Raw genomic sequence first — 19,257 nt, 5'->3', positions numbered from 1 at the left:
CGCAGCACACCTGGTACACTACCATGTCATCTATTTACACATCAATTATGACAATCACTTGAGAAATGTGCAAGTTACAACATGGCCAATCCAGTTGCCCACGTCGACGCAACAACACACAGCGACGCAACAACACACAGCAATGCAACAACCCACAGTGCTCCTCCTCATTACCAGTAGGAAGCCCTGTGTGAGTATCGATCTTAGTGCCATTTCCAGAGCCCTCTGCCATGAGAAGAGAATGATCTTTAGACTATGCATAGAAAGAATAGTGTGACTTTAGTCCTGGTCCAAGGCAGCTACATATATCTATGTCAGCTAATAAAGCTTATGTAGATGTACCCACTGCATTTGTTATTTACTGCAGTTGTAAATACCGTCCAGTACTGTGATCTACACACAACCTTCTTTCAAAGTCTTTAGTTTCTTTATTCTAATAAAAGACCCCTCTTTCTGAGAACTTAGTGCAACTCTAGAAGTATTCAAATCTCCAAATATAGTCCTTTTGAAAATTCAGTGTTATTCTCTTATTCTAATTTTTCTGATCACAAAAATCTAGACTTTTACTAAAGTAACATTTTTATGAAATATTTCAGTTAGATTTTCAGTTTCCAGAAATTTGTTAGTTGGCTTTGCTGGAACATGGGGGTGAAAGTACACATACTGAATTCTGCCCATAAAAGTAGAACTGGCTATGTGTAATATTTTAACGATATTTAAACAACTGCCAATTAAAATAACTTCAATGCCTAATGTTTATATGTATTCTCTACTTTTCCTGTCTTCTACATTGTTATTTAAAATGTAACAGCTTCGTATCCAAGCAATTTATTACATACATATTTACGTGCCCACAGTTGACAATGCCACAGGCTTGTGTGCTTTAGTAGGACAGTGTTAGAACAGTAGTCCACACGGAGCTACTGTAGAAAACAGTCAAATGTGCAAATGTGTACAGTCACTTGTTGAGTATGGACATTGCATTATTGCCACTTGTTAAATTTTGTCAGACTTCCCAGGGTCAAGGTGGTTTACTGATTTATCGTGTTAGAAATATGAAGTTAACTGAACAAAAATTGATCATCATATGCTAACTGTCAAAATAAAAAGAATAAAATGAAAATCTACTTTGAAGGCATTATGCAAAGTTATCAATAAATTTCCATGATCAAGAAATCTTTTTATATAAGCTTTCATAAAAAGAAATCTTGTGTTACATTCTCTCTCTCCAAAAAGTACTTGGCCGAGGAGTAACCAAGGCATTACAGCTGGGAGGGGGGAGAAACGGGGTGCAAATTGTTGGAACATTCACTCCTTTCATAAGACTGGCTCACCTATTGTCATATCCAAACAAACATGTGGCTGGAAAACATTCGGAGTCAAGTAAAGAGCTTATGCTAACCATGCATGGATATTTCTGGACTTTACAAACTAACACTTAAAGCATGTAATCTGCTCACTTGATATTGACTGGCAAAGATCATGAACGAAAAACTAATAAATGAAAGTGTTATTGGATTTGTGAAGCCAGGTGCTCCACTGCGAGAAGTTACCCAGCATATTGACACACACAGTAACCATGGAAGTTGTAACTCTTGCATTATTTTAGCTGGCGCAAACGATGTCTACAAGAACGAGGCAAAATTTGCTTTGCGATCTTTAAGGGAAACATTGGCAAAAGTCATGGACATGAAAGTTTTCGTAATAAGCATCCCTATGAGACATGATCTCATCAAAACATCGTGTGTGAATGCAGAAATCGAAGCAACTAACCGAAAGTTCGAGAAAATATGTAAGCTCTTCAGCAATGTGACATATATTAATGCAGACAGTCAAAAAAGAGAAGATTTCACTACCCATGGATTGCACAGAAACATGAAAGGGAAAGTAGCACTGTGCGATGCAATTATGGAACAATTAAACCGAAATCAGCCAGGCTTAGTGCAGCCTCCAATTGCAGCAGCAGCAGCAATGGAATCACCAATTTCAAATGAAGAGCATATTACTCCAATGACTTCAGGAAGTGTTGAAGCGGCAAGAAGAGGATCCCCATCTAGCCTGGTTGCGGTTCCTCAAATTACAACTCCAAAAATTACAGCAGAAACGCCATGACACTACAAGTCAACTCGCCCAACACGAAACAGGAAAGAACCACAACGTTTTTTATGGCAAGTGATTCCAGAGAAATGTTGATTTCATCTTCTAAAACATCGCTCTGGAAAGACAACTTCAATTGTAAAAGTGTTAAAAATGATATGTCATGTGCAGCTGTCGAACATAAGGTAGGCCAAAACAACCTAGTAAATAAGTCATCGTCGAAATTTATGCTCCTGCACCAAAATGTACAATCCTTATCAAATAAAGTTAGTGAGATAGAAATATTGTTATCAGATGAACTAAAAGAAGTGTCTGTTATATGTGTTAGTGAGCACTGGTTATCCGAAAACATGTTACATCACACAAGGATAGAGGGCTTTACCCTTTCATCTTTTTTTTGTAGGAAAACCTCCATGCATGGAGGAACATGCATATATGTTAGAGACGACGTCAAACACGAAAATTTAAAGTTCACTAACCAGCTAGGGGAAGAGCAAAACTTCGAAATTTCTGCTACAGAACTGACAAATTTAAATATAATTGTTATTTGCATATATAGAAGCCCAGATGGAAATGTAACTACTTTCATTGAAAATCTTGAGAAGGCACTTAACAGTATAAAAATAGTTAGTAAAACAACCATCGTATGTGGTGACTTTAATATAGATTTCAACAAGAACTCAAAAGAGAGATTAAACCTTGAGGCCTTATTAAAAACCTACAACATACATACAACTATCAAATCCCTCACCAGAGTCACCAAATAGTCAAGCAGTGCTATAGATCAGATACTAATAAATACAGATAAATATTTATACAAATCTGGAAATATGAATACAGGTTTCAGTGATCATTATGCACAGTTTATTGAATTCCCAGTAGACACTGCAGGAAATACTGAACAACAAATGACAAGAAAAGGTAGAAATTTTAGCAAGCACAACCTAGAAACTTCAGGCACTTACTGAAAAAAGAAACATGGAATGATATAGACAATTATGAGGACACATGTAAAAAGTTTGACATGTTCATGGAAATATTTTCCCATTATTTCAATATTTCTTTTCCAGTTAAAAACCAAACATTAAAAACTAAAAAAAGAAATGTTACATGGCTGACGAAAGGCATTAAAATATCATGCGCTGAAAAGAGGAGACTTCATGAAATCCCAAAAACACAAAATGTTACAGAAGAATTTCTGGTGCATTTCAAGAATTATAAGAGAGTGCTTCACAAAGTCATAAAAGAATCTAAAAAAACAACAAATGATCACCATATAAAAATGGCCAGGAACAAAATGAAAGCCATGTGGAAGATAGTCAGAGAACAAGTAGGAAACGAGACCTCCAAAAATGTAAACCTCCAGGTAATCCAAGATGGCAAAAAAAATTACAAATCCAGAAGAAGTAGCCAATGCTTTTAATACATACTTTGCAAACATTAGTGAAAAATTACTATCTGACATAAAATCTTCAAATAAAAATCCTGCTACAACACCATCCAATCAAAATAGAAACTGCAACTCCCTATTTCTTACTCCAACCAACCCTAAGGAAATTATACTATCAATTAGAGAGTTAAAAACAAAATTTTCAACAGGTGTGGATGAGATTCCAGATTATGTCATTAAAAATGTGGGGGACCTCATTGCAATACCATTAGCCCACATTTTCAACAGTTCATTAACAAATGGAGTCTTTCCTTCCTGCTTAAAGACTGTGAAACTAAAACCACTGTTCAAAAAGGGTAAGAAAGAAGACATAGCCAATTATAGACCTATTGCCTTGGTATCTACATTTTCGAAAATACTAGAAAAAATTTTTCATAAGAGGTTGCTAAATTTTCTAGAAAAGTGCAAAATATTATCCACAACCCAACATGGCTTCCGGAAAGGCCGATCAACAGAAACAGCAATATATGAATTTCTGGGTGAAGTACTCGAAAAAATTGATAGTGGACAAAAAGTAACTGGCATATGCCTTGATCTGTCTAAGGCTTTTGACATCACAGACCACACTCTATTGCTGCAGAAGCTTGAAAGAATTGGTATCAGAGGTATGCCTAACAGCTGGCTTAGATCATATCTTACTGAACGCAAGCAAGTAGTAGAAATACATTTTCACAAAGAAAATAAATCAACAAGACACTATTCTGATTATAAAGCAGTAAAATATGGAGTACCGCAGGGCTCGGTACTGGGCCCCATCCTATTTTTGATATATATAAATGACCTAACATCAACCAACCAGTACCATAGCACTATCCAGTTTGCAGATGACACAAGCATATTAGTCAGCGGGAAGACTGCAGAGATACTACAGACAAGACTGTCTGAGGCATTTACAAATGTTGTAAACTGGTTCAACCAAAACAAACTAATAATAAATAAAAGCAAAACAGTAGCATTAAATTTTCATAATGTCAAGAGAAACATTGAAGAGGATATAAGAATTCAGATGTCAGACACGGATATTGCAAGTGTGCCTAATACAAAATTTCTGGGGGTCTGGCTACAGGATAATCTTAGATGGGAAACTCACATTGACAACATATTGAAGAAGCTAAGTACCATGTGTTATTTAATGAGAGTGCTAGAAAACTGCTGTCATAAGGACTGTCTAATGACAGTTTACTATTCTAATATATATTCTGTCCTAAAATATGGGATCACTTTTTGGGGTAACTCGCCATCCTGCCTAAAACTCTTCAGGATGCAAAAAAGAATAGTGAGAATCATGGCTGGAATAAAAAGGAACAAACCATGTAGACCATTATTTAAAAGGATGGGGATTCTTCCCCTTCCATGTATTTTCCTATTTGAAAGTGCAATGTTTATAAAGAAATATACAGGATAATCTTAGATGGGAAACTCACATTGACAACATATTGAAGAAGCTAAGTACCATGTGTTATTTAATGAGAGTGCTAGAAAACTGCTGTCATAAGGACTGTCTAATGACAGTTTACTATTCTAATATATATTCTGTCCTAAAATATGGGATCACTTTTTGGGGTAACTCGCCATCCTGCCTAAAACTCTTCAGGATGCAAAAAAGAATAGTGAGAATCATGGCTGGAATAAAAAGGAACAAACCATGTAGACCATTATTTAAAAGGATGGGGATTCTTCCCCTTCCATGTATTTTCCTATTTGAAAGTGCAATGTTTATAAAGAAATATACAATAACAAATATACAATAATAAATGTTCGTCATCATAATAGAAGACAGAAAACTGACTTTCATGTACTCCATACAAAAACCAGTTTGTGCCAAAAAGGAACATTACACCATGGAAAAATTATCTTCAATAAATTGCCAAGAGAAATTAAAGTAAAGACTGTGTAAAAAATTTTAAAGCAGCATTAAAAGAATATCTGTTGACACAATGCTTTTATAGTGTGGAAGAGTTCCTCCAAAATCCTCGAGAGTCTAAGTGATGATTATGCAAATACTGGAACCATTAATATTGGCCTATAAATACATTCAGATGTAATTCTCAAGTTTCTAATGGGGTTCAAGTATAAGTTGTATACCGACTTGCCCAGTATATGAAGTAAAATTCTGTGAATGTAATTCTCTAGTGTACATGTCAGTTCATAGTGTAGAAGAGTTCCTCAAAAATCCTTAGAGCTTAAGTGAGGACCATGCAAATACTTTAATCGTTAATATTGGCTTATACATGTATTCAGTTGTAAACTTCAAGTTTCTAATGTGGTTTAATTATAACTTACACATTGACTTGCCCAGTATATGAAGTGCTGTAAAATTTTGTGAACATAATTTTCTAGTTTCTGAAGTGTTTTAATTGTAAGATATACTTTGACCTGTCCAATATCTGATGTGCTGTACTGTACATGTAAGATTTACTGGACCAATAAATACAATACAATACAATACAATACAATACAATACATGCAGATCAAAGTGTACCCAGCTAAAAGGGGATTAGATAATAAATTATTAAGTGTTATTTTGGTGTAAGGAAACTTTTCACTTTCCGTCACATATAAATGGGTTTTGGCATTGCCCATGTACATAAAATTACATGCTAGGAGCAGAGAAGAAATATGATGCCATGACATCAACATTTCACAACATAAACCATACAGTCATGCTGCTGCGACAGATGTACCTGCTGTTGCACAGCCTGGAGGACTTGTAACATCAGCACTTCTCTGGCCTGCTCTTCGGCTTTCCAACGAGAATCCTGCTTTTGCCACATCAACCGTGCTTCTTCACTGCAACATTAAGCACTGTTTCAGAAATTATTCAAAGATCATGTAACATAACAGTCTTCACTGATCAAGAGCTGAAATGTTTCGTAAAAAAAAATTCAAATATGGTAAACAAAGAAGAAAGCATTGTCACAACACTTTAATGCTAAATTATAGTGAGTCATTCAATAGATAATTAAGGAACATTTCAAGGTCCTTGCAACAAACATCTGGGGTTGATAGACCACGTCATGAGAAACCACTTCTGTTAGAGACAAAATGTTTGCTGATGCTTTCTGGCAATGCTAGGCGCCATTTAAGATTAGTCATACATATGAGAGATGACAGGGAGTAGACACTCTCTGGCATTCACACGCAATCTGTGTTGCCTATCAAGTCACCTGCTCCACATGTAAGGCAAAACTGAAGTTTCTGGTTCATTTATGAAAAATCTTTCACTTTGAGATACCCATTCTTACGGTTTTCTTGTGGAAAATCTCAATTTTTTTTCTGTGGTGGGTAGTATGTGGATGCAACACACATGGTTAGCAGACACTGCTAGTTCTGTGAAATCTTGTTGTTTGAGGACCAGCAAATACTAAAGGATGCCTAGCATCACTGAAAAGCATGAGCAAACATTCTGTCTCTAACAATACTTGTTCCCCATGGCATGATACATCATCCCAAGAAATTTGTCACAAAGAGTTTGAAACACCCTACATGTACTAGTGAGTTCTCCGAATTCAACCTTTTGTTGTCTCTCTATCTCTGCCTTCTTCTGTCCTCTTTCAGTTGGTGCCTGTTACTTTCTTCAGTTCTTTATTCAATGATTGGGTGGTCTGCCTTGTTGTCTCCTGTCTTCCTTCCATCATTTCTTCATGTGATATATCTTGCCCATTCCTATTTTAGAGTCTTTACACTTTTCTGCAACATCCTGAACTCCTGTTATTTTGCTTTCGAAAAACTTGTTTCAAATCCAAGTTTCAAAGCCATGTATTAATATAGGGAGGACACACTTTTTGGAAACAACCTCATTTAAGTGATTTTTGACTGAGACTCCTGGATATTCAAATGTGTGCTAAAGATGGGTTCCATGAAAACAGACCACAAGGTCCAAAGAAAAGCAGTTTCATCTGAAATGTTGGAAAAGTTTGAAGTGATTTGACACTTGGGTGCCTCACTATGAGTTAGAAACAAAGAGGCAGTCACAGGAGTGGCACCATCCTCAATCACAAAATGAGAAGAAATTCAAGATAGCTTCCTCTGCTGACAAATTAATGAAGACAGTCTTTCGAGATAGTGATGATGACATTCTCATGGATGTGTTTGCATTACAAAAAGGGTAAAGCATTAATTCAGACACATATATTAACTCTCAGGACAAACTCAAAAACTGTTTACGATGTGTTTGGTCTGACAAGCATCAAAAAGAAATTTTTCTCCAACACGACAATGCACAGCCACATACAACTGTCAGAACCTGGGAGCACATCATCAAACTGGACATCACTGCCTCAATCAGCCTATAGCCCAGGCCTGGCACCCTCAGACTTCTATCTGTTTGGACCAGTTAAGGTCTGTATCGTTTTCCTCATCATTGCGGGTTGTGGGTTCGTATTCTGCATAAAGTCAATTGGACTCCAATAAAAGTTTTTATCTTTTCTCATTGCCTACACTTTCTCCTCGGCAGGAAACACCCAATCAGGTTCCACTCACTGCCAGTGCTAAGTCTTTAGGACCACAGAATTTCATTTAGGTCACAATCCACCTTATTTGTAATTCATAAATAAAAGTTTAAAACAGTCACCTTGTTTATCTGGATATCAACAAGTGCTTCTTCAAGATAATAATACATTGGCTAATGACAGAACCTAGATACACTGTATACTCCAACAACCAGAATGCCAGAAAGCATTAATACTGCAACTGAAGGCTGCTCCACTCATGTGTTTGCTTGATATGGAATAAACTTTGAAGATGCACTGAAAACACAACTATGCACAAAGGGCAAGAGCTGCTACCAACAGGAAATACATGCTCTTACACAACACTGACATATGGCTATAGAATGCACTGGGAACTATATAGAAAACAATACATATAAAAAAATGTTGACTGATACTGTCGCCAAATTCTAACTCTTATGAAAAAATATGCTCTGAGAAAAAAATTGTTTTGGTGCATTATTTACTGAACAACTCTTGTACACTCAACAAAACAAGAATTTATTTACTTTATTATGATACAATGAGAGACTTTACTCAAGTGACCTTGGCTTACGTGTTTTAAGAAAAGGGCATATTGCTATTCACCATATACAGGAGACAACACTGAAGAGCCAAAGAAACTGTGGTACACCTTCCGAATATCATGTAAGGCTCCCACGAGCATGCAGAAGTGCAGCAACACGACACGGCATGGACTGGATTGATGTCTGAAGTAGAGCTGGAGGGAATTGAGACCATGAATCCTGCAGGACTGTCCATCGATCTGTAAGAATATGAGGGGGTGGAGATCTCTTCTGAACAGCACTTTACAAGGTATCCCCAATATGCTCAATAATGCTCATGCCTGGGGAGTTTGGTGGCCAGAGGATGTGTGTAACTCAGAAGAGTGTTCCTGAAGCCATTCTGTAGCAATTGTGGACATGTGGGGTGTCACATTGTCCTGCTAGAACTGCCCAAGTTTGTCGGAATTCACAATGGACATGAATGGATGCAGGTGATTAGACAGGACGCTTACATATGTGTCACCTGTCAGAGTCGTATTTAGATGTATCAGGGTCCCATATCACTCCAACTGCACATGCCCCACACCATTACAGAGCCTCCACCACCTTGAACAGTCACCCGATCACATGCAGGGTCCATGGAATTATAAGGTTGTCTCCAGGCCCGTACACATCCATCTGCTCGATACAACTTGAAACAAGACTCATTCGAATAGGCAACATGTTTCCAGTCATCAATAGTCCAACGTCGGTGTTGACAGCCCAGGCAAGGCATAAAGCTTTATGTCGTGCAGTCATCAAGTGGAACTTTGGCTCTGAAAGCCCTTATCCATGATGTTTTGTTGATGATTCACAAGCTGACACTTGTTATTATGTTGTTGATTGTGTTGTGTTCATAAACATTTTATTTTATCTGTCATTACTTTCATATTGTAATTTCATGTACTGACACATTCCATGACCTTGGAGATTTGCCTCCTCAATTTGGTCCAATGGAACTAGATGTGTAAATAAAATAAATAGAAGGCTGCATGGTGCTGGAGCGAGAGCAGGGAAGGGGATAGGTAGATGGGGAATGGGTAGCACTTAAGCTTGTGGCCAGCATGTGTGTGTTCTCTACTTCAAAAGAACGCCTTCTGGCTGAAAGCTTAAATATATAGCAGTCTTTTTGTTGTGCCTGTTTACAGATCAAGCACTTATCAGTAAGGTGAGTAGCAAACTATCCTTTTCATAATACTGTTGTTATTCCATCCTGGACTTTCCATTGTTTGAGTTATGTGATTTCTATTGTCAAGACTAGATACAAGAGCATACTAAGGACCTGTTGACCCCTACTTGCACAACATAATTCAAATGGCTGGTTCGTTGTACAGTCAGATAAGAAAAATTCTGATTAAATCGGCAAGATGAACAACCACTAATCTGGTACTGATATGGCTTTTAGCAAGTTTCCTCATACTGCCCTAGGAATAGACTGCATTATACAGGACACCTCAAAAGTAAGTTTATATTTGAGGAGCTCTCTGCACAAATTGGAGGAGAGTGCTTGGCCTTTCAGAATTCATCAGTCAAGTGTGCCAGAATTTTCAAAAAATGGTCATTCGCTGACTGTAGCATGGAGGAAATTTTGCAGCGATCATGGATTGCATAATGTACATGATGTTCCTTAAGTGCTCCCCTTATCCAGAAATGGATCAAAATGTTTGAGGAGATCGGTTCAACACTGGCCAAACTTAAATCTGGGTGACCAACATAATCAAGAATGTAAATCAGTCTGTTCGTGATGATCCTAACCTCTCCATTCATAAGTGTGCAAGTTCTTTAAATGTGCATAGATTATCACTGCACCTAATTCTTCCAGAAAACCTTAAACTGCACTCGTACAAAATCCAGTTAGTGCAAGAATTAAAGCCTAAGGATGCAGGCATAGGCTGCAGTTAGTTAATGATGTGACGGAGTCTCCTTCATATATAAACATCTTGTTTTCTGACAAGGCTGATTTTCCCGTGAGTAGTCATGTCAATAAGCAAAACTTAAAGTGCAACTTAAGTGCAATGATCCTAAACAGAAGCATGAGAAACTCCTCCATTCATCAAAAGTTGCCGTATGGGCTGCAATGTCAGCTTAGAGCATAATTGGCCCATATTTCTTTTTAGGACGAGAGCAGTCATGCAGAATTCGGAACATTATGTGATGATATTAAATTACTTTTTGGTGCCTGAATTGCAAACTTTCCTGGTTATAACAAAATAACTGGTTCCAGCAAGACAGAGCCACATCAAACATATCCCATGCATGTATACTGCGAGTTCATTAAATTTTCCCTGGCGAACTGATCTCCACGAAGGATGACATCAATTGGTCCCCATGCAGTCCAGATTTGAGCCCCACAGATTTTTTCTTATGGGGATATGTCAAATCTACAGTGTATGTTAATAATCCGACCTCTCTGGAGCGTCTGAAAGAAAATATCCATAGCGAAATGGCAGCTGTCCCAGTGTCTATACGCTGTGCCATGATGCAAAAGTTTGTTCATCATTTCAGTGAGTCCTGTAGGTGTACTGGGTTGCATTTAAATGACATTGCTTTTAAGAAATCAATTCCTAAACTATATATTTCAATAATAAATAAAGATTTTGTCGACAGACTTCAATCTGTACTTATTTTGATGAATCAAATATATATATACTTTCTTTTGAGACACCCTTTATATATCCTTCTTCTTACAGAAAACACAATATGCAAATGAATAAACACAAAAATAAGGAGGACTGGGTTTACAGAATTCAAATACAGATGGCATAAAAGATATTTTATCCTTAGATGAGGGTCATGATGTTACTCCAGGAAGCTCACAGTAACAGGCATCAGATCAGCAGTGATAGTTCAGTTATACGTTCAACAAAACATTTTCCTAACACACAATGACAGGTATATTTATCTTGGTTTTCCAGCAGCATTGGGTTTACTTTTCCTAGTCGACACTGTAATAAGCTAATCTGTCACAACTGAAGTGGTGGTATTTCACATGAAGAAGGACCAAATTGTGTTGTATTGAAATTCTTCAGAGGCTAATGAATGTATGTATGCCACCAAAGACTATGTAGATACGTACAATGGAGAGAATTTGGGAACCTCACCAATCTCACTAAAAAGTAAACAACATGGTATATTCCTCTGTAGGGTTTCAGCACCAATCACCTACTTTCATATGCCGCTGAAAGTATATATGAGGGCTATTCAAAAATTATCTGACTTTTATTTATAATATCAATCTTTATTCAGATACAACTGTTTGACACTAGTCACTTTCAAAATAGTTCCCTTCAGATTTTCCAAACCTCTCCCAAAACTATTGACACTGCTAGTAGCATTGCTGGAAATACTCTTTTGGAATGGTGTGCAGCTGCTCTGTTGAATTCTGTATATCATCTTCCCTATTCTGAAATCTGGACCCTTACTGAGTCTTTTTCAGTTTAGGGAAAAGCCAGAAGTCACTTGATGCTGTCAGGGGAAAAGGGAGGCTGACAAATCACAGTTGTATTGTGCGTGGGAAAAAAAAAGAAAGGGGGGGGGGGGCAGGGAATTGAATTAACTGAGAATGCTGAGAAGATGCATTATCATAGTGAAGATCCAAACTGCCTGCTGCCCACACAAGTCCAGCTGTTTGCATCTCGCTGTTTCATGAAGGTGATGCAGAACCTCTGGGTAGTACTTCTTATTGATATTAGTACCATTGGGGCATGCTTGTGATGGACCATGCCACTGGAGTCAAAAAAGATGGCCAGCAAGACTTCACATTGTTGTGGACCTACCTAACTTTTTCGGTCTCGGAGATGACGAATGCTTCCATTGTGATGACAGTTTCTGGGTCATACCCAAAAACCAATGACTCATCACCTGTAATCACCGTGGTAAGAAAGTTGGGGTTACTGTTCACAGTATCCAGGAAGTCCTAAGCGATCTTCGAACAAAATTGCTTCTGCTCAGTTGTCAGCAACTTCAGCACAAATTTTGCTGAAATCCTCCTGAAGTCCTAATGTTCCATTAAAATGCGTCCAATATTAATTTTAACCTTATCTTCGAGTTCTCTGATCATGATTAATCTATCCTGTATCATTAGTGCCCTTACATGGTATTTCACCGGCAGATGTTGAGGGACCACCTGAACGTGCCTTACTCTTCACTGATGAGTGGCCATCTTTTAAGCAGTTGAACTATTCCTTTATCTGTGTAGTACCTGTTGCTTCTTCCCCAAAAACTTGTTGAATCTTGCAGCTTGATTCAATCTGAGAATTGCCAAGCCTCAAACAAAATTTGATGCAATAACTTTGTTCCACTTTTTTTGTCATTTGGCCCACAACACACAATCCGATGACTACCACTTACAAATGTTCACTTGTCAACGTCTAGCAAGTGACTAGTTGTATCTGTAATTGGAAAAAAAAGATCAGGCATGTGTACTACATATGCCTACAAACATATGTAGCATACACGTGCCAATACCATTACGGGTTTCGACAATAAAAAGTAAGGTTGGGTACTTTTCGAACAGCCCTCGTACTGCATGAACTCCTATTCATCAGTCTACTGATGGAACCTGTAGAGATCAGATTTACACACCAGTAATTTTACGTTACAACAGTTACTACATGTTTAGCAATATATGGAAAGGAAGATTGTGTTTGACATCCTGTCAATGACAACAAGGTCATTAGAGATGCAGGATGATCAAGGAAATGGGCTGTATACTTTTCAAATAAACCATTCCAACATTTGCCTCGAGTAAATTAGTGAAGCCATGGAAAGCATAAATCTGGATGGTATAGTGTCCCCTTTGAAATAATACAAAAAGACTTAAAAAACAGTATTTATAAAGAAGAGACATTTAAAAATTGAATAATATACATTTTTATCATGTACCCGTATTATAATAATTTCTCTGTGTAAGTTTCAAGGGCAAAGAAATATAACAAAATGATCTAAAGAGACTACAAGATACGCTCTTTTGTTAATTTTTTAGTTCTCTTCACTTCTTCTCTTGTCTTGGTTGCGTGTAGACGGACATCTTGCGAGTGCTGGCAAATGTAAGCATATTTGTACTAATTACGCAGATAATATATTGATTTAATATTATTGTGAACTTTTAACTTGTAAGAGGTGATCCTGATTTCATGTCCGCCTTCCTTGAATTAACCTGCATTCGAGTAATTTACAGTGCAACAATCGCAGTGGCCGATGCAACCAATGACGCCATTATGCGGCGATATTAACTTATAAAATTCAGCGGAAGCAAAAAACTCGCCTGCTATTAACATAATATACATTTTTCTCCACAGCCACCCGACGCTGCAGAAAATACGTAGCTTTAAGATTCTTATTTCCAGTACAATAGCCGAGAGCCAGACTCAGACTACGACTACAATGCAATGGTTAACGGAGGTAAGAAGAAATACTCTCGTACGTGTGTGGGCCGCAATTGTAATTAATAACTAAAGATTTTTTGCTTCAAAGTGAACTGACTAGCCAAGGAAATTAATATGAAAAGTTTATTCCATTGTTCTAACAAAGAGATAGAGGGGCTGGCCAGTACTTACCTCCACTCAGTACAGCCGATAGATACACATAAAACAGAACTGAAAATTTAAGTTCCTAGCTTTCGGAACAAATGTTCCTTCATCGGGGAGGAGAGAGGGGAAAGAAAGGGAAGAAGGGAAAGGAGATTCAGTTACTCACAACCCAGGTTATGAAGCAACAGGGAAAGGAAAATAGGGAGGGTAGCAAGGATGAACCATGCCTCCATCCTTGCTACCCTCCCTATTTTCCTTTCCCTGTTGCTTCATAACCTGGGTTGTGAGTAACTGAATCTCCTTTCCCTTCTTCCCTTTCTTTCCCCTCTCTCCTCCCCGATGAAGGAACATTTGTTCCGAAAGCTAGGAACTTAAATTTTCAGTTCTGTTTTATGTGTATCTATCAGCTGTACTGAGCTGAGGTAAGTACTGGCCAGCCCCTCTATCTCTTTGTTAGTATTTGTTTCACATCTTTATATGAGATTTTCCATTAATCATTTATTCCACTGTTCAACTTATATGTTCATGCTTTAAGATTCAATGAGTCTAACATTCATTAACGTAAAAAATAATTTCCACTCAAGTTTAACATTGTTAAAAAAAAGGAGAACCTCACAAAAGCATTTAATTGTAAATCAGAATTGAATGAAATATTTTGATTAAGGCCCACCACGTGAGTCGGCAACAATCAACATTACCAATAAATAATACACTCCTGGAAATTGAAATAAGAACACCGTGAATTCATTGTCCCAGGAAGGGGAAACTTTATTGACACATTCCTGGGGTCAGATACATCACATGATCACACTGACAGAACCACAGGCACATAGACACAGGCAACAGAGCATGCACAATGTCGGCACTAGTACAGTGTATATCCACCTTTCGCAGCAATGCAGGCTGCTATTCTCCCATGGAGACAATCGTAGAGATGCTGGATGTAGTCCTGTGGAACGGCTTGCCATGCCATTTCCACCTGGCGCCTCAGTTGGACCAGCGTTCGTGCTGGACGTGCAGACCGCGTGAGACGACGCTTCATCCAGTCCCAAACATGCTCAATGGGGGACAGATCCGGAGATCTTGCTGGCCAGGGTAGTTGACTTACACCTTCTCGAGCACGTTGGGTGGCACGGGATACATGCGGACGTGCATTGTCCTGTTGGAACAGCAAGTTCCCTTGCTGGTCTAGGAATGGTAGAACGAAGGGTTCGATGACGGTTTGGATGTACCGTGCACTATTCAGTGTCCCCTCGACGATCACCAGTGGTGTACGGCCAGTGTAGGAGATCGCTCCCCACACCATGATGCCGGGTGTTGGCCCTGTGTGCCTCGGTTGTATGCAGTCCTGATTGTGGCGCTCACCTGCACGGCGCCAAACACGCATACGACCATCATTGGCACCAAGGCAGAAGCGACTCTCATCGCTGAAGACGACACGTCTCCATTCGTCCCTCCATTCACACCTGTCGCGACACCACTGGAGGCGGGCTGCACGATGTTGGGGTGTGAGCGGAAGACGGCCTAACGGTGTGCGGGACCGTAGCCCAGCTTCATGGAGACGGTTGCGAATGGTCCTCGCCGATACCCCAGGAGCAACAGTGTCCCTAATGTGCTGGGAAGTGGCGGTGCGGTCCCCTACGGCACTGCGTAGGATCCTACGGTCTTGGCGTGCATCCGTGCGTCGCTGCGGTCCGGTCCCAGGTCGACGGGCACGTGCACCTTCCGCCGACCACTGGGGACAACATCGATGTACTGTGGAGACCTCACGCCCCATGTGTTGATCAATTCGGCGGTACGTCCACCCGGCCTCCCGCATGCCCACTATACGCCCTCGCTCAAAGTCCGTCAACTGCACATACGGTTCACGTCCACGCTGTCGCGGCATGCTACCAGTGTTAAAGACTGCGATGGAGCTCCGTATGCCACAGCAAACTGGCTGACACTGACGGCGGCGGTGCACAAATGCTGCGCAGCTAGCGCCATTCGACGGCCAACACCGCGGTTCCTGGTGTGTCCGCTGTGCCGTGCGTGTGATCATTGCTTGTACAGTCCTCTCGCAGTGTCCGGAGCAAGTATGGTGGGTCTGACACACCGGTGTCAATGTGTTCTTTTTTCCATTTCCAGGAGTGTAGTATATATTTAACAGTACCCTTCAGTCCTGACAGTTGTGGATATGTTTCTCTCCTGGCAAGTTCATTGTCAGTGGGGCTGAATAATGAAAGAATTTCATTAAAAGACCGGCAAGGGAACTTGCTGTTCCAACAGGACAATGCACGTCCGCATGTATCCCGTGCCACCCAACGTGCTCTAGAAGGTGTAAGTCAACTACCCTGGCCAGCAAGATCTCCGGATCTGTCCCCCATTGAGCATGTTTGGGACTAGATGAAGCGTCGTCTCACGCGGTCTGCACGTCCAGCACGAATGCTGGTCCAACTGAGGCGCCAGGTGGAAATGGCATGGCAAGCCGTTCCACAGGACTACATCCAGCATCTCTACGATTGTCTCCATGGGAGAATAGCAGCCTGCATTGCTGCGAAAGGTGGATATACACTGTACTAGTGCCGACATTGTGCATGCTCTGTTGCCTGTGTCTATGTGCCTGTGGTTCTGTCAGTGTGATCATGTGATGTATCTGACCCCAGGAATGTGTCAATAAAGTTTCCCCTTCCTGGGACAATGAATTCACGGTGTTCTTATTTCAATTTCCAGGAGTGTATTATGTTTTGTCATCATCTGTTAATAGGATGACTATACTTGTATCCAATAATGAACTGCAAACTTTTCCATGCATTGTTGTCTTCATGTACACACATCCATGCTGCTTATTCATCTTTTCTCATGTCATCAGGCCACCTTTGATTAGATCATCATCTCTGTCTCAACTTATCTCCTGGCATCCAGGAAAGAACTCCTTTGGTTCACCTCATACACTTTCGCCTGGGTACATGTCCTGCTCAAGTTTATGTCATTTTGATCGTGTGATTCACTTGTTTGCTAAGTAACTTTCAATTTTTCTGTTATGTATTATATTTGAATGATTTTCATATCACATGTACATGTCTTACTGCAAGAAGACAAAACTAGCAACACACACTGATGGTAAACTTTGTTCCTTACTTAGCACACTAAAAATACTACAGGCCATTCCTACTCTTTTGTTTATATCTTTTGCTGTCCATTCAATCAGTGTCTTTAACTTCTCCAAATACAAAAATTCATCAACTGGTTATATGATTACATTGTTAATTTTTACTATTTTCTTAATGAGAAGTTGGTTACGCATTCTTTTTGTGTCAGTATAACAGATTTTGTGGTCTACTTTTAAATTTGCTATATCTTGATGTTCCATTAATTTATATTGTTTATCTCGAGGACATGCAAACAAAGCAATGTCATCTGCAAAACACAAAGATGGTCTAGACATGTGATTAAGTATGGGTATACCTTCTGCCTTTTAAGGTGACAAAGTACAATATATAATAAATTTTTGAGAAATTTAAGTATGTAAGTTATTGTTTTACTCTAAGTATGTTACAGGTTTCAAAAAAAACCTATGGAATAGGAGGAGTCACCAATTACCAATTTCAGTTTCTTTTCAAAGCTAATTTTGCTAGGAATTTTACATCATTAGGTGTGTTTTTAAAACTGTTCCTTGGAGTGGGATTAACTTGTTGCCCCCTTCTTGTACTACTGCCAACTTTAAAGAAGAGCAATGCATGCCCTGTTTCTTCATCATAAAAGTGGACATTATTATTCCTTTCCTTTTTGATGGACTACTTACAACAAATTTCTCTAGAAAATATTTGTATAGTATTACCATATAGTTAAAATCTGTAACCCTTCCAAAGGGTGTTTTTAGGATAATTGTAGAGGACTTCACCTATTGTTTTTATGGCACATGCATATGCAGTGCACATATATTCTCTGTAGTGTAACTAACCTAAAAATATAATTCCATGTACACTAATGAATTAAAATAGGCTAAATATGACAACTATTTTTGATTTCGCATTTCCCTGGGTACATTCAGATCGCCTTTTTCTACTTCAGGTGTGCTCTGACTAGTGTGGCGTGGTGTTGATCTACCGAGGCTCTTATGTGTCTTGAAAGCAACTACAAATAAGCTCTTTTACTTGCTTGCTAGGCCTATCGTAATTGAAGATTTCAGGGTTAACTCCCTCAGCCTTTGATAAGCTAATATACTACAAGGCAGCAGCTGCAGGTTTTGGTCCACCCCGGGTATTTTATTTCCCTAGTATCCACATTACCTGGCGAGCATTCCCCTACCCGCCACCTGGGGAGGCACCCGATGGGAGACCAGTAAACTTCACATGGGGGTGTTGATCTATCATAATGTGGAACCTTGTATACTTTCAAAACTGGGCAAATCGATGATACATTTTTAGTTAGACACAAGTGACAATAACCACAAATTCTCTAAGAGAATCTAGAGCAACTGTACCTATGTAGCACACAGAATCCATGAGAAAATTTAACAGTAAAACACAACAGTAAGAGAAAAACTTTGCAGATGATAGGTACCTCGCACATAAAAACTACTACCATGGAAGTAACTGCTGAGTTAAATGTGCCTCTAGAGGTCTCAATGATATCAGTGTAACAATAATACATTGAGAGTTGTTATTTCCAGTCCACTTGTGACTGTAACTACGAAGGTCTCTTAATACAAGGAATACAGAACCAGTACTACCAATTTATTAAAACATGTAATATGGTCTGGTGGGTCTACTGCTGGATTACTCTAAGTCCCAAGACATGTAAGAAAATCCAGGGGCATGTACAATCCAGACTGTCTTTTCTCAACTTTGAAGCAAGGTTGAATGCACACAGTTGTTGCGGCATGGTTTTCCACATACCACATCGTCATGATGAGAGGAGAGGTACATGGTAGTTCCACAACTGTTTAGGTGGCTGTTATAATTCAATAGCGCAGGAATTGTTCTTGACAAGGGATTGTATCTCCTAAGATAATGCACCCCCTCAGGTGGCTTGGAGCATCTATGATTGGTTTCATGACAATGAATATGAAACAATATGTCCTCTCTGGCTTACACGATATTTACATGTGAATATTAAGGCTAAGACTGATTGCAGTTTGTATTTGAAAAGAAAAATACCTA

General features: G+C 39.1%; 1 protein-coding gene across 3 annotated transcripts in view; it reads right to left on the bottom strand.

The window, feature by feature from the left end:
* The window catches only part of LOC126203958 (trichoplein keratin filament-binding protein), an 801,925-nt gene that overhangs the window by 48,094 nt on the left and 734,574 nt on the right, over positions 1-19,257 (bottom strand). For all 3 annotated transcript variants that reach the window (XM_049938356.1, XM_049938355.1, XM_049938354.1), the window contains one exon: positions 6,232-6,337. In XM_049938356.1, coding sequence (XP_049794313.1) covers positions 6,232-6,337 — 106 coding nt within the window. The remainder of the gene's footprint in view (positions 1-6,231; positions 6,338-19,257) is intronic.

The sequence above is a fragment of the Schistocerca nitens genome, chromosome 9, assembly GCF_023898315.1.
Source record: "Schistocerca nitens isolate TAMUIC-IGC-003100 chromosome 9, iqSchNite1.1, whole genome shotgun sequence".
Taxonomy (NCBI): Eukaryota; Metazoa; Arthropoda; class Insecta; order Orthoptera; family Acrididae; genus Schistocerca; species Schistocerca nitens.
Note: the sequence above shows the minus strand (reverse complement) of the source record. Positions and strands in the feature narration are given on the sequence as shown.